This window comes from Raphanus sativus, chromosome 7, assembly GCF_000801105.2.
Source record: "Raphanus sativus cultivar WK10039 chromosome 7, ASM80110v3, whole genome shotgun sequence".
Classification (NCBI taxonomy): Eukaryota; Viridiplantae; Streptophyta; class Magnoliopsida; order Brassicales; family Brassicaceae; genus Raphanus; species Raphanus sativus.
Window position 1 is genome coordinate 3,118,250 of NC_079517.1, and position 14,764 is coordinate 3,133,013.

General features: G+C 33.9%; 1 protein-coding gene across 2 annotated transcripts; it reads left to right on the top strand.

Moving 5' to 3' along the window:
• The first annotated feature begins 10,049 nt into the window (after positions 1-10,049).
• LOC108837278 (protoporphyrinogen oxidase 2, chloroplastic/mitochondrial) lies at positions 10,050-14,341 on the top strand. 2 transcript variants are annotated; one of them, XM_056990562.1, is made up of 19 exons: positions 10,050-10,150; positions 10,266-10,305; positions 10,431-10,566; positions 10,661-10,726; positions 10,828-10,878; positions 10,990-11,046; positions 11,184-11,263; positions 11,354-11,390; positions 11,533-11,598; positions 11,695-11,735; positions 12,038-12,158; positions 12,277-12,450; positions 12,525-12,599; positions 12,764-12,887; positions 12,982-13,090; positions 13,264-13,338; positions 13,434-13,540; positions 13,693-13,825; positions 14,204-14,341. In XM_056990562.1, the coding sequence occupies exons 1-18, from the start codon at positions 10,117-10,119 to the stop codon at positions 13,812-13,814; spliced, it is 1,515 nt and encodes a 504-aa protein (XP_056846542.1). In that variant the 5' UTR covers positions 10,050-10,116; the 3' UTR covers positions 13,815-13,825; positions 14,204-14,341. The 2 variants fall into 2 exon arrangements, with proteins under 2 accessions (XP_056846542.1, XP_056846541.1); XM_056990561.1 differs by lacking the exon at positions 14,204-14,341 and having other exon boundaries at positions 13,693-14,032.
• Positions 14,342-14,764: the final 423 nt, after the last annotated feature.

A 14,764-nucleotide genomic window follows, 5' to 3' on the forward strand; every position in this document is an offset into this window, starting at 1 on the left:
TATGAATGGTATTTTAATTAGACCCACGTGGGTCCTATTTTTAACCGTCGGTACATATAGTTTTGCTTAAGAGGAAAATAATCAAAATTGTTAATGCAATAATATGAAGTGATTATGAACACATTTTCTTAGAACTGGTTAATATAAACAGTTTTAGGCATGATTGTTTGCAAGTTTTGGAATGTATAAATTCTGGATTATTTACATTTACAGAAATATTTGTTGAGCAGATAAATAGTCACAATATAGAAATGAGTATAAATAATCTCATTAAAATATAGAAAACTGTCCAATCTTTTTGGGTCGAAGTTGGTAGGAAATTATCACAATGATGATAATGATATATAGTTCTATATATAGCAGTGCAAATCTTTCAATGTACATATAGAAAACAATACTAGCTACTTTTCTTAAAAATGTGGAGAGTTCTACTAAACTAGCTCATGGCAAATGTAGGTAGATATATTAGTTGGGAAAGAAGAGAAGGAGAATAAAATATGAGTTATTCTTGGGTTCACCCCCTAGGGTGAACCTTTAGGTTCACCAACTAATAGGATTCAAGTATTTCATATTTAATATATTTTTAAAAAGGAAACAAAATATTATTAAATTATATTATGTTTTCAAATAAATAGCTAAAAATAAATAAAAACAGTTGTAGTTACAAATTTTTTTTTTAATAGAAACTCTAAACCCAAAATACTAAACCCTAAACCCTAAATACTAAACCCTAAACCCTAAACCCTAAACCCTAAACCCTTGGGAAATCCAGAACCCTTGGGTAAACTCTAAACCGTTTGGATGAATCATAGTTTTAAAGTTTAAAAAAAAAATCTTTTTTTCAATTACTACTATTTTTATTTATTTTTTGTTATTTATTTTAAAAACATAATATAATTTAACAAGATTTTGTTTCCTTTTTAAAAAGATATTAAATAAAAAATACTTGATTCCTATTGGTTGGTGAACCTAAAGGTTCACACTAGGGAGTGAACCCAAGAATAAGTCATAAAATATTGGACGGTGGTATTAAGGGAAAGTTAGATAAGACTGTTATGAAATAGTTCATGTTTTTTTAAAAAATTGTTCATTTTGTTGATAAACTTATCAATACGAATATTCATTTATTTTGTTGATAAACTTATCAATACGAATATTCATTTATTTGTTCAGTGAGCACCAAGGACACTCTATGACCAGTGATAATAACAATGGCTCGAATTCAGATAGTCATGTTGTAAGTCCGACCATGCTTGCTTCTACAGTCGATGATCATAATGGTACTCCGACGAAGATGTGTGGTGAGTTCGTCTGTAGTGATGTTGATGAAGCGGCTGAAATGAGCGGCCAAGAGTTCAAAAAACTTAGATCTACTAACGCTAACATTGAGGAGGAAGAGATTCAAGACACAGCTGCGTACTGTTCTCTTTTGGATATGGCTTATCAAGAGCCACGTTTTACCTGGTGCAACAAAAGGGATAATGGAGTTATATGTAAGAAGTTGGATAGAGTGATGATGAATGAAGCATGGATAAACTCTTTTCCTCAGTCTTATAGTGTGTTTGAAGCGGGAGGTTGCTCGGATCATCAGCGTTGTAGAATGGTTTTTAAGGCGGAAGCAATGAAACCGAGAAAACCTTTCAAATTTGTAAACGCTTTAGTGGATATGCATGAGTTACATAGGCTGGTGGAAGAGTATTGGTCTGAGACAGTGCCTCTTTTCAACTCGACCTCAGCTCTATACAGGCTCTCAAAGAAACTAAAGTCTCTTAAGCCACATTTGAGGAGGTTAAGCAAGGAGAAGTTTGGAGACATTTTTAAGAAGACAAGTGAAGCTTACAAAACACTATGTTTAGCTCAAATGAAGACTTTGGAGGAGCCTAGTCAGAGAAGTATGGAAGCTGAGTCTGCTGCTTATGATAGATGGTCTATGTTATCTAGCATTGAGGAAAAGGTGATTAGTCAAAGAGCTAAGGTTCACTGGCTTGAGGTTGGGGATGGAAACAATAAAAATTTCCACAGGGCAGCGAAGGTTAGAGAAGTCAGAAATTCCATCAGGGAGATCAAGAGATCAGATGGTACTATTGCGGATACTCAAGAGGATATCAAACAAGAAGCAGTGAACCATTTTCAGAACTTTTTGACTCAGTCTCCTGCAGAATTTGAAGGGGTGAGTCTAGAAGATTTGAAGAACCTCCTCAACTATGAGTGTTCGAAGGAAGATAGAAGTATGTTGTGTGGAGAAGTGAGCAGTGAAGAAGTGAAGAAGGTTTTATTCCTGATGGCTGCAGACAAATCACCTGGGCCTGATGGATATACTACGGAATTCTTCAAAGCTACATGGTCCATCACGGGAGAAGACTTTGTCACTGCAGTTAAATCTTTCTTTGATAAAGGCTTCCTCCCCAAAGGCATTAACTCAACCATTCTAGCTCTCATCCCGAAGTCGACTGAAGCAACTACCATGAAAGATTATTGTCCTATATCATGTTGTAATGTGATATATAAGGTAATCTCGAAGGTACTTGCAAATCGTATGAAGAAGTTGCTTCCCATGTTTATATCTCTGAATCAATCAGCTTTCGTTAAAGACATGTTACTAATGGAAAATGTCTTACTTGCTTCTGAGCTGGTGAAGAGTTACCACAAGGAGTCAGTATCAGAAAGATGTGCAATAAAGATTGACATTTCTAAAGCGTTTGATTCAGTTCAGTGGTCTTTCCTCCTAACAGTTTTGGCGGCTTTGAACTTCCCAGAAAGATTTATTTTATGGATCAAGAAATGTATAGAGCTGGCTTCTTTCTCGATTCAGATCAATGGGGAACTAGCAGGGTACTTCAATAGCAAAAGAGGGCTTCGTCAGGGTTGTGCTCTATCACCGTACCTCTTTGTGATATGCATGCAGGTTCTATCGAAATTGCTAAACAGAGCTGCGACTGAGGACAGAATTGGGTATCATCCGTATTGTAAAGAGCTGAGTCTGACGCATATTTGCTTTTCGAATGATGTCCTTGTATTCTCAGATGGGAAGAGGAAGTCTATTGAAGGCATTCTAGAGGTTTTTAAACACTTTGCAAAAATGTCGGGTCTCAGTATAAGCCTAGAGAAGTCTACTCTTTACCTAGCTGGAGTCAAAGAGGTAGACAGTGTTGCTATCTTGGATCAGTTCCCTTTCGAAGCTGGCTCTTTACCAGTAAGATATTTGGGTCTCCCTCTACTAACTAAGAAGATGAATGCTCAGGATTACAGTCCCCTGCTGTCTCGAATCAGAGCCCGTATCTCGACTTGGACAGCTAGACATCTCACCTTTGCAGGAAGGCTTCAACTTGTTGGATCAGTCTTGTACAGCATCATAAACTTCTGGATGTCTGCTTACTGCTTGCCAAACTCGTGTATTCAAGAGATAAACAGTATATGTGCGGCTTTTCTTTGGTCTGGTCCAATCCTATCAACACATAAAGCTAAAGTTGCATGGAGAGATGTATGCAAGCCGAAGGTAGAAGGGGGCTTAGGCTTAAGAAATCTATTGGAGGCAAATAATGTTTCTTGTCTAAAGCTCATTTGGAGGTTGTTGTCAGTGAAAAAATCGCTTTGGGTGCAATGGATATGGAGGTATCTTATAAGGAAGGGATCTTTTTGGAGTATAAAGGAGAGTAGTACTTTGGGCTCTTGGATGTGGAAGAAACTGTTAAAGCTTAGAGATTTGGCTTATCAGTTTATTCAGATGGAGGTAAATAGTGGTGCTACAACGTCTTTCTGGTTAGACAATTGGTGTCCTTTGGGTAAGCTAATTGATCTAACTGGGGAGGGAGGTTGCATAGCGCTGGGTATACCGCTTAACACTACAGTGGAGAAGGCGGTGCAGATATATAGAAGCAGACTGCATCGAGTTCCAGTATTTCGACAGATTGAGCAGGAGGTTATGGAGCTAAGATGTCGGGGTATGAATTTGATGGAGGATGTATGCTTATGGAAGAATGAAAATGGGGATTTCAAGCCGAGTTTTGTTACTTCACAAATTTGGAATCTTATAAGAGTCAAGGCGCCTGAAGTCCAATGGAGTAAAGCTGTTTGGTTTCCAGAATCTACTCCGAGGTTTGCCTTTCTTACTTGGATTGCGATTCGAAATAGATTGGCGACAGGAGATAGAATTCTTAAATGGAACCCGCTTGCAGTTACTACTTGTTGGTTATGTAAAGAGGAGATGGAATCAAGGAATCACTTATTTTTTGATTGTTCTTACTCTAAAGAAGTTTGGAAAGCGACTGTGGGGAAGTTGATGAGTGAGGAAGGAAGCTATGGTTGGGATCGAGTTTTGCAGACTATAATCCATGGGCTGCGAGAGAAGATACAGACTATGCTGCTGAGATATAGTTTCCAAGCAGTGATTTATGCATTATGGCTTGAGAGGAATGCGAGAAGGGTGGGGGAGAAAGAACAACCAGCCGCTTGTATGATTGCTAGACTTGAGAAGCTGGTGAGAAACATAGTGACTTCTTTGAGGAAAAAGAATGAAGCAAAGTATGATAGGGCAATGGTGATTTGGTTTGAGAGGAAATAGGAAAAGTTTGAGTCTGTTTTAATTTTCTTATAAAAAACATAGCAGCTTGTCTGTACAGAAGTTTTTTTTTGAGATGAATAAAATTTAAAATTCTTTCAAAAAAAAAAAGAATCCATTCTCTTTTGTTCACTCCTAGAGCTACATTTCTTCAACGTTCCTTTCTCAATTAATCCAGCTCCATCTCTCAGAGTATGTTTCTTGTATTTTATATTCTTGGGATATAGCAAATTGAGGTATGCTGGCCATGTGTTTCCGGCTTATGTTAGGTGCATCGCAGTGAATTGATGATGGGTCATACCAAAATAACAAATAGTGAGGGTTTATAAACCGGCACATATCTTCACAGTCATAACTCTCTATCTCTTTTGTCGTGGACGACGTGAATAGAGTAGAATACAGATCATAGTAATAAAAAAACAGTGGGCGATCAGAATTAAATGGAAGGAGAGACATAGTGAAAGTGATGTAAGTGAGATCTTTGGATGATACACGAAAATCAAAGTGTGGTACAGAGAGTATTGGAGAAGTCGGTGGAGATATATACATGGGATGTGGTATCTGTAATATGACCATACCTTAGTTAATCGCACGTACGGCACAGATGTGACTCGTCATGAGATTGACTCCTCATCAACCATTAACAACTCGCTCGTGGAATACGTCTATGTAGATATGACTATTTTGGTTAAATTAATGCAGGCCCCATCTAATTGTAGCTCAAAATATCACAAAACGAAAAAAAATCACCTGACGAAAAATTGTAGCATGGTTTATTTTATTACACTGTGTACTGCATGACTAGTAACGAAGAAAATATAGAACTTATCTATTCTATTAAAACAGAAGTACACTTTAAAAATATCCCTTCGTTTTTAGTATTATTTACAATGATATGCCACTGAGCATTTAATTAATCTTACTATATTAATGTTTGTATTTTTCAGTTATTTAATGTGTGTTTCCTAAAAATTCTTTGTCTTTTTTGGTTTAATTAATGTATTTCCAAAACCAAATTCTATTTAATGTGGATTACTTTTTATGATTTTTTTATTTTTTCTGTTTAATTAATATATTTCTAAAATCGAATTCGAAATAAAAAAAATTGGCAACAATAACTAATAAACCTAACTTATATTATTCATTGTTTTTTTCCTATTTTCTTATATATGTGTGTGTGTTTGGAAATAATTAATAAACATAGCTTTAAATATTTAACAAACATTATTATTTTTAAACATGTAATTATATTTTTATTATTTATTAGTAATAACTAAAAATAAAAGTCACATTAAAATAATCATTTATATAATATATAAAAATATTATGTCACATATATTTTTCATATAAATAATACCACAATGTAAGTTCAGTATGATAAATGTTGAAAATATAAAATATATAACACCATATATTTTAAATAATATATACAAAAATTTATTATACATTATCATAAATTTTGATCCATAAAAAATACATTTGTACGGATATATTGGGTCATATTCTAAAAGTATGAATTATACAATTGATGGGTTATAAAACAAAATAAAATTACTCAATATAAATTATAAATTATTATATTTAAAAATGTCATATAAACAATTATTTAATCGGGTAAATTTTTAAAATATATAATCACTTATACAGATAAATACTTATTACAAATTTAGATTACATTCCTAGCTATTTTAACTAATTAAAATTTTCAAAAAAATCTATACTTTTGGAAATTTTGCTAACGTGATTTAAAATATTTTCACAGTGCATACACCTTCTCTATTTTGAAAATTATTGATACAACTATACAAATTGAATATTCTATGGAATAAATTGTCTATATTTTTATTTTTTTACAAATGTTATAACTAATGTATCAATTTTTAATACCATACTAACTCATATTTATATTTTTATTACTTTTAATTTAGAAATTTATTTTTTAGATATTTTATACATAAATCTAATTATACAAATGTTTGATTTGTTTATATGATGTCCAATAAATATTGGTCATATAATTTACTTTAGAATATATACAAAAAAATATTCGATATAATTAAGCACATTGTTATTTTTAAATATATGATATTAGTACACACATTACAAACCATGTATAATATTTAATATAAACAAAGGAAAAAATGAAAATTGATACCCGCTCGGTCGAGCGGGTCAAATTCTAGTCTATCTTATTAAAGCTGAAGTACAAATTCGGTGTGTTTGGATACTTGGATAAGAGTATTAAAAAAAATTGGTGTGTTTGGAAACATGGATTGTAGTCTTTTAAAAAAAAAATTGTTTGGAAACAAAGATAGTAGTATTAAATAGAAAAAGTAATGGGCTTAAGTTATTAAGTCCATTATAAAAGAACATTGTCAATATATATAAGAAAAATACAATACAAAGCCCAATTTGAAATACCAACTCAAATTATGGTTTTTATATTTCATATTAAAATTTTAAAATATAATATATGTAATTATTTATATGATGATACATATTAAATACTATTAATTATATGATTAGTTATATAATGGTACATATAAAATACGATTAATTATATGATGAAATTATACGATATATAATAATGACTAAGGATGGGTTTTCAGACATCCATACGGGTTTGATTCTGATCAGTTTGCGTTTCGAGTTTTCGAGGTCAAAGATTTCAGTCCTATTAGGATGTTTCTAAATTTTTGTTTGAGTTTGATTCGGATCTTTACGGGTTTGGTTTGGGTTTGAATAACATATTTAAATTATTTTTAAAGTTTTAAATCACTATATATTTAAAATTTCTCAAAATCTATAAATAAAGTAATATGTTACCTATAAATTTAAGTAACATATGTCAGAATACCTAAGCTTAACATATCAATTGGTTTGATTTAAAAATTTGGATACGAAATCAATAATTATTTTAAGTATTTTTGGTGATTTGAATATACTTTAACTATTTCAGATATTTGTTTTTGACTATTTATATATATTTTTAAGTATTTTAAACCAATTTAAAGGTATCATTCTTGATGTTTTATATACGTTAAATATAAAAATAATTAATATATAAATATATAAATCTATTTTTAGATAAATTCAGGTACACGAATACTTCGGTTCGGATCCGATTCGGTTCTCTAACTAACAGTTTTGAATAATTCGAATATTTAATCAATTTATGTTCAGGTTTGGTACTATATTTACTGATTGGTATCAGTTCTGTTCCTCGGATTCATTTTGCCAAACCCTTATAATTACATGAAAAACAAATATCATCATATTTTTTAAAATATACATCCGCGGAGGTGCAGAGATCAAAGTCTATAATCATTTATTTTAACAACAAGCCAAATAAATATATTGATTGAAGAGCGAATAAAACAAAACTAGAGAAATATATAGTTTATTAGAGACACTCTATGTGTCGAAATTATTATAAAGAAAATTTTATTAAAATAAATAAATTCAATAATTACAAACAAATAATATATTTCATAAAAGTGAAAAATAATATCCGCGCTTTCGAAGCGCGGGTCAAAATCTAGTAGTTTGTTATTCTAGATCAAACGCGAGGAACAGAAAACATGCTACATCAAAAATCAATAACGTGTACGGTGTACAGTGTACCTTTGCTCTATTGATTTCTTGTGTGTCATGAGCATGAGCTCAACCATATCATTTATTATATATATGGTTTAAATGAAGGACCCTTAAGTGAAAATGAGTTGACTAAAGGAACGTGATCCCTCGGATCTTAGTGTGGACATTCATGTCGCACAAAGATCTCGTGATCCAGATCGCAACATGAAAATTACATGTTTGATTGATTCGACTTAACAAGTACGGTATTATATAAATCATGTAAAATATTGGAGTTCTTTTTTTCACAAAACATGTCATCTCTATCTAAAAACAAAGTCAAGTGGTAAATAAAAAACCAGACCATTAAAAAACTTTGGTTCTTAGTATCGTTGCTGTATCAAACCGAAAACATCCCTGGTAAAGTTCTACTTCTATGTGATTTTATCACGATAGTAAACCACCTATACATACGTGATAAAAGAAAATACTAGCAAGAGATTAAACTAAATTATACATGATAAAGTATTAAGAGACTAACAAAAATGAAATGAATCGAATGCTCACCGACTCGGCCCACATAAAAAGTTATGGGCCCAACAAAAGTTCGAAAATTACGCGTTTCGAATCATTTCCCAAAAACTCTTAACTGGGACAAAGCATGGATCACCACCGCTTCTAATTTCCCTGCCTAAATATGTTAATCACACTTGGAGAAAAAAAAAATTCTGTTGATCAGATTCATTGATTGCAGCTCGACTTTCATAACAATTTTTTTTCTTTTTTTTTCTGCCAGCATAACAAAATTATGAACAACATAGTAACTTTTTCTTTCTTTGACGTCAAGAAATATTAACAATTAGGTCAAAGAAAACGTATAATAGTAAGACATCAAGCATATACAAAATTCAAATCCTAACATGTTTCTTCTTAATATATGTCGCTAAGAAAGAGTAAGCAAACAGTGTCAATGGAAAATGAACAAGTAGCAAAAGTAAAACAACTTGCACTAAACATCTTATGACTTTGCAACTTTTTCAACTTTGAAAATTTGAAAAGGATAATAGAAGACAGTCGCACACGATTATGTTATACGTGTTATCAAAATATTTCAAATTCGTATTTGGCGGCAGAGATTAAATATTTAACTAGTTTGTTTTAGTCTTAAAGTTCCATGGCGCAAGCAAATATAATACCTAGTTAATGATCTAATTTAACCTTCAAAAAAACATGAGTTATCATTTTCCTTCACTCATGCGACAATCCTCAATCTATCAAGTTTAAGTTTCGAGTTTTCCATTGTACAAATGGGCCACATAATGTTCTCGTAATCTCAGCAAAATCTATTGTTTAAGATATCTTTTACTTTTGAGCTTATGTGTTGAGTTAATAATATTCAATGTTGGTATGCTCTAATCTAAAAAGCGATTATTGGTAGTTCTGTTGCATACTTTTATTTTTTTTCTCAGAATAAAAACCAATAATGATCTTGATCAGGAAAGTGCTTTTCATTCCATCGATTAAATTAACTACCACGATAACTACCATCAAGTTTAACACTCTTTTAGATTCCCTAATCAGTAATCCCCCATTAAAATAAAATATAAATCTGCTTTATAAATAACGAAAAGCTTTCTTGGTCGAGAACAGAAATTAAGATAAGATCGTGGTTGAATAATAATTTTTAATATTTAAACTATGGATTATTTATGTATGAATGTCAAAAAAAAAAATGGTTGTTGTATAATAAAGAGAGAATCTGTTTTAGGCGCGAAGAGACATAAACCAAGGCCCGTTAGTAGTATATGACTGAAGACGATAGTGGACTAATAGGCCTGAGAAATGAGAACGGCATCTTTTGTTGTCGTTTCAGGAGCAGGTAGTTTAATTAATTTATTTATTTTTATCTCCTTCCTGCTTTCCTCATCAACTGGTCAGTCAGGTCAGACAATTTTGACGCTGAATTGCATTTGCAGATATCAATGGCGTCCAACGCAGTAGCCGATCATGATAAACGTAAGAAAACTTCTATCTCTAGCTCCTTTTTTTTGTTTTTTTAATAGAATTTTCAGGTTTTGCTTTGATAATTTTGAACTGTTGATGATTTGTGTGTGTGCGCGCTTTGAAGCAGTTTCTGGAAAAAGAGTTGCAGTCGTAGGTGCGGGTGTAAGGTAATTGCTCGCAGAGCTCATCATCTTCTTCCGCATTGTATTTCATCTCTATGTACTTTGTTTGTTGTCAATTTTCGATTTGAAATCGATTGTTCAATGCCTTTTGAATGTTTTTTTTTTCCAAGTGGACTTGCGGCGGCGTACAAGTTGAAATCGAAGGGTTTGAATGTGACTGTGTTTGAAGCTGATGGAAGAGTAGGTGGGAAGCTGAGAAGTGTTGTGCATAATGGCTTGATTTGGGATGAAGGAGCTAACACTATGGTAGTAGTTTTCTTGATTTTTTTTAAGTTCAATTCACACACATCTGTACTTCCTCAATGGTTAGATGAATAATCAATCTGTTGCATTTTTGCAGACTGAGGCTGAGCCAGAAGTTGGGAGTTTGCTAGATGATCTTGGGCTTCGTGAGAAACAGCAATTTGTGAGTACACTTACCATGGTCGTTTTTGATTGCTCATTCATTGACAGACATGAAATCTCTCTCAACTCTTCTTAGAGCACCACTCTTTTCGATTGTTTCAGCCAATTTCACAGAAGAAACGGTACATTGTGCGGAATGGGTTACCTGTGATGGTAAAAGCCCTACTTGTTTCCTCCTTACTCTTATGGATTTGATACTTCTTCATATAGTAAGGTGTTCTTGTCTGATTTATGATGCTGGAATGTTGTCTGTTTACATGTTAGATACCCACTAATCCCATAGCGCTGGTCACAAGTAGTGTGCTCTCTACCCAATCCAAGGTACATTTTTTTCCAGATAGAAGTCCCCTGGTAATTTATGTGGACTAACTACTACCAGAGACTATAAGCTCTCTTCAACCAAAGTGCTTTTATTCAGAATCTCAAAGATCCCTAAACGAATTAGCCCTTGCTTGCAGTTTCAAATCTTGTTTGAACCATTTTTATGGAAGAAACACGACTCGTCCTCAAAAGTATCAGACGCATCCGTAGTGGAAAGGTGAGTATATTTTTCCCACCCAAACCATCAGCAATCTCAATGATATAAGCTGTTATCTTGAGTTTTCACCTCCCAATTTCTCTGCTGTAGTGTAAGCGGGTTCTTTCAACGCCACTTTGGACAAGAGGTTTGTTACTACCTAGCCTTAGGTTTGGACTGAAACATTCTTATCTCACCCTGCACGTGCACCAGTTGTGGATTATCTTTATCAATTTCAGATCACTATGATGTTCTTTGATGTCTCATATTTTATGTATCTGATTTGTAAGGTTGTGGACTATCTCATTGACCCTTTTGTGGCTGGAACAAGTGCTGCGGACCCTGAATCCCTCTCAGTGAGCGACTTTGCACTTAACTTGATGTCATTGTTTCAAAAGACTATCATTTTATATTCCTCACTTTTGTGTTCCTCCTTACGCTCTAATGATCAGATGAAGCATTCTTTTCCAGATCTGTGGAATATAGAGAAAAGGTACCTATTTCATCTAACTGTGCTATATTCAGTCACTTGAAGAATACTCCCAAGCCTTTTTCTTTTCTGCTGCTAGAGTTATGGTCCTTTGCTTGTATCATTTTATTCTTGATAAATATCAAATCTCGATATGTAATATGACTGGCAGAAAATTTTACTAGGAAAAAAACTGTAGCTTCCTTATTGTGAGAATGCCTTGAGATTTACTTGTTTCTGTAATCCTCTATGATGATTTAATGGCGATTAGGTCTTTTATTGTTCTTCGGTTTTTTCTCTAAATAATTTTACTTTTTTTTCTTCAGTTTTGGCTCTATTTTAGTCGGTGCAATCAGAACAAAGTTTGCTGCTAAAGGCAGAACAAAGAGTTCCCCTGGCACAAAGAAGGGCTCGCGTGGGTCATTTTCTTTTAAGGGGGGAATGCAGGTGATGATTTCTCACCGATAGCTAGATCACGAGAACAAACATTTCCCGCTGTAGTACTGATGTTCTTCTTGTCTTGTACCACTTATCGTTGGTATCGTTCCACTTCGTGAGATTGCAGATTCTTCCTGATATGTTGTGTAAAGATCTCTCGAGGGATGAGCTCAATTTGGACTCCAAGGTTCTCTCTTTGTCTTACAATGCTGGTCCAAGACAGGAAAACTGGTCACTATCTTGTGTCTCAAATAATGAGACGCAGAGACAAAACCTCCACTATGATGCTGTAGTTATGACGGTTAGTGGCGTTTTGTCGGATGTGAGATGAAAATAACAGACCCCATCTACTGACAAGATATTTATGTTCCATAGGCTCCTCTGTGCAATGTGAAGGAGATGAATGTTATGAAAGGAGGACAACCCTTCAAGCTAAACTTTCTCCCTGAGGTAATCATGTCTTGTCCAACTTTCAGAAATGTGTGAGAGTCTTAGGTCTAAATCTATATTTTGTCCATCCTTTCGTGTTGCCCTTTGATTTTCTACTCAAAATATTACGATGAGAAATATGCACAGTTAAATTAATCACGATGTTGATCTTGGTCATTGCTCAGATTAATTATATGCCCCTCTCGGTTATAATCACCACATTCACAAAGGAGAAAGTAAAGAGACCCCTCGAAGGTTTTGGGGTACTTATTCCATCTAAGGAGCAAAAACATGGTTTCAAAACTCTAGGTAACTTGATGGTGTTCTAGGACATAACTCAAAACAAATAGCCCTATATTTCTCTTACTATAATTATCAGCACTTCACACTTCTCTATACACAGGTACTCTCTTTTCCTCAATGATGTTTCCAGATCGCTGCCCTAGTGACCTTCATCTATACACAACTTTTATTGGTGGGAGTAGGAACCAGGAACTAGCCAAAGCTTCCACGTAAGAGAATTCTGATATTTTAAAACACAAACGTCAACCATGTTATGTTAGGCACTAAGAATGTGATACTATATCATTTGAAAGCTGCGAAGTATTGAGGCATTTACCATTTTTCTTGTTTGTTACTTCTCCTGATGCCAGCTAACTATTCTTTTTATGCTCCATCTTTGCAGAGATGAATTAAAACAAGTTGTGACTTCTGACCTTCAGCGACTGTTGGGGGTTGAAGGTGAACCCGTGTTTGTCAAGTATGTGGAGTTCGGAATTTTTTTTACATTTAATCATTTTAGTGTACGAAAGATGAGATTGTCCCTTATAGATCAACAATATATGTTAATTGCAGCCATATATATTGGAACAAAGCATTTCCACTGTATGACAGAAGCTATGACTCAGTCATGGAAGCAATAGACAAGATGGAAAAAGATCTACCCGGGTTCTTCTACGCAGGTAACTTCCATCAAAGTTTCAGTCTCGTAAAAATGAGAGCATTAAATTCATGAACCATGATGATGAGGTCTAGTATCCACGTATGGCTTTGACTTGAGACGATTAACTGCAGTTATTTTTTTTTTCTGTCGTTAACGGATCAAAATGAACAGGTAATCATCGAGGCGGGCTCTCTGTTGGAAAATCAATAGCATCAGGTTGCAAAGCAGCTGATCTCGTAATCTCATACTTGGAGTCTTGCTCGAATGACAATAAACCAGAGGACAGCTTATAAACATTGTCGAGGTTCGTCAGTTTTAGTCCCTTTTAAGTTTGTAAACTTGTAAAATGCAATAAGCCGTGGGATTAACCAACAAACTCAGCAAAATCCAGATTCTCATAGGCTAACTACGATCAATATCCGTTTCCTAGTTGCATCACTTGTCTTGAACATTATATACTGAGAATGTTTAGGATTGAAGAATCCTAAAAAAAGAAAAAAAATTGCTGATCTTGCCTTGTCTTGGAGATATCATTTCTATTCTCTAGATAAGTTGGAGAGAAACTTGTTTGGTTTTTGGTGAGAAGGGGATGTTGATGTTTGTTCCTTGTGCATAACCAAAAGCATAAAATGGTCCCCGAAAAGGTTGTCCTAATGCTAGTTGTTAGTATCTTAATGTCCAGGTCTCTTAGTCTCACATGCTCTGCCCATTCCCATTCCCTGGAGTCTTCTGTTTTGTCGTATCTTCCTCCTATAAAGCGTCCTCTGTCTTAAACCCAAGTTTACATTTGTTAAGTCTCAGTTGATACTAATTAAAGCAGCATTGATATTAAAGCATGTTCTCGTATTTTTTGTTCCTTGCTAAAAGAAGAGTTAAAGCAGCATTGATATTAAAGCATGTTCTCGTATTTTTTGTTCCTTGCTAAAAGAAGAGTATAGGTATTAAGTATTAACCAGAGATAAACGATAGCGAGTCATTCACAATAATGCATCCACTGATTCATAGTTGTCACTTTGAATTACCAAATTGTTATTAGTATTAAACATAAGTGAAGAACACAGCTTAAGGAGAAACTTTATTTTATTTTTTAAGACCAAAGAAAGTTGCTTATTAATATGATGGGGTCCTGAGAGTACTAGAACAGACCTGTGGGACCTGCATTTTAGGCCCACTAATGTGGGCTTTAACCATTGTAGTTTGTTTTTTTTCTCCCTTGACCTTCAACAAAGCATATCACTACCTT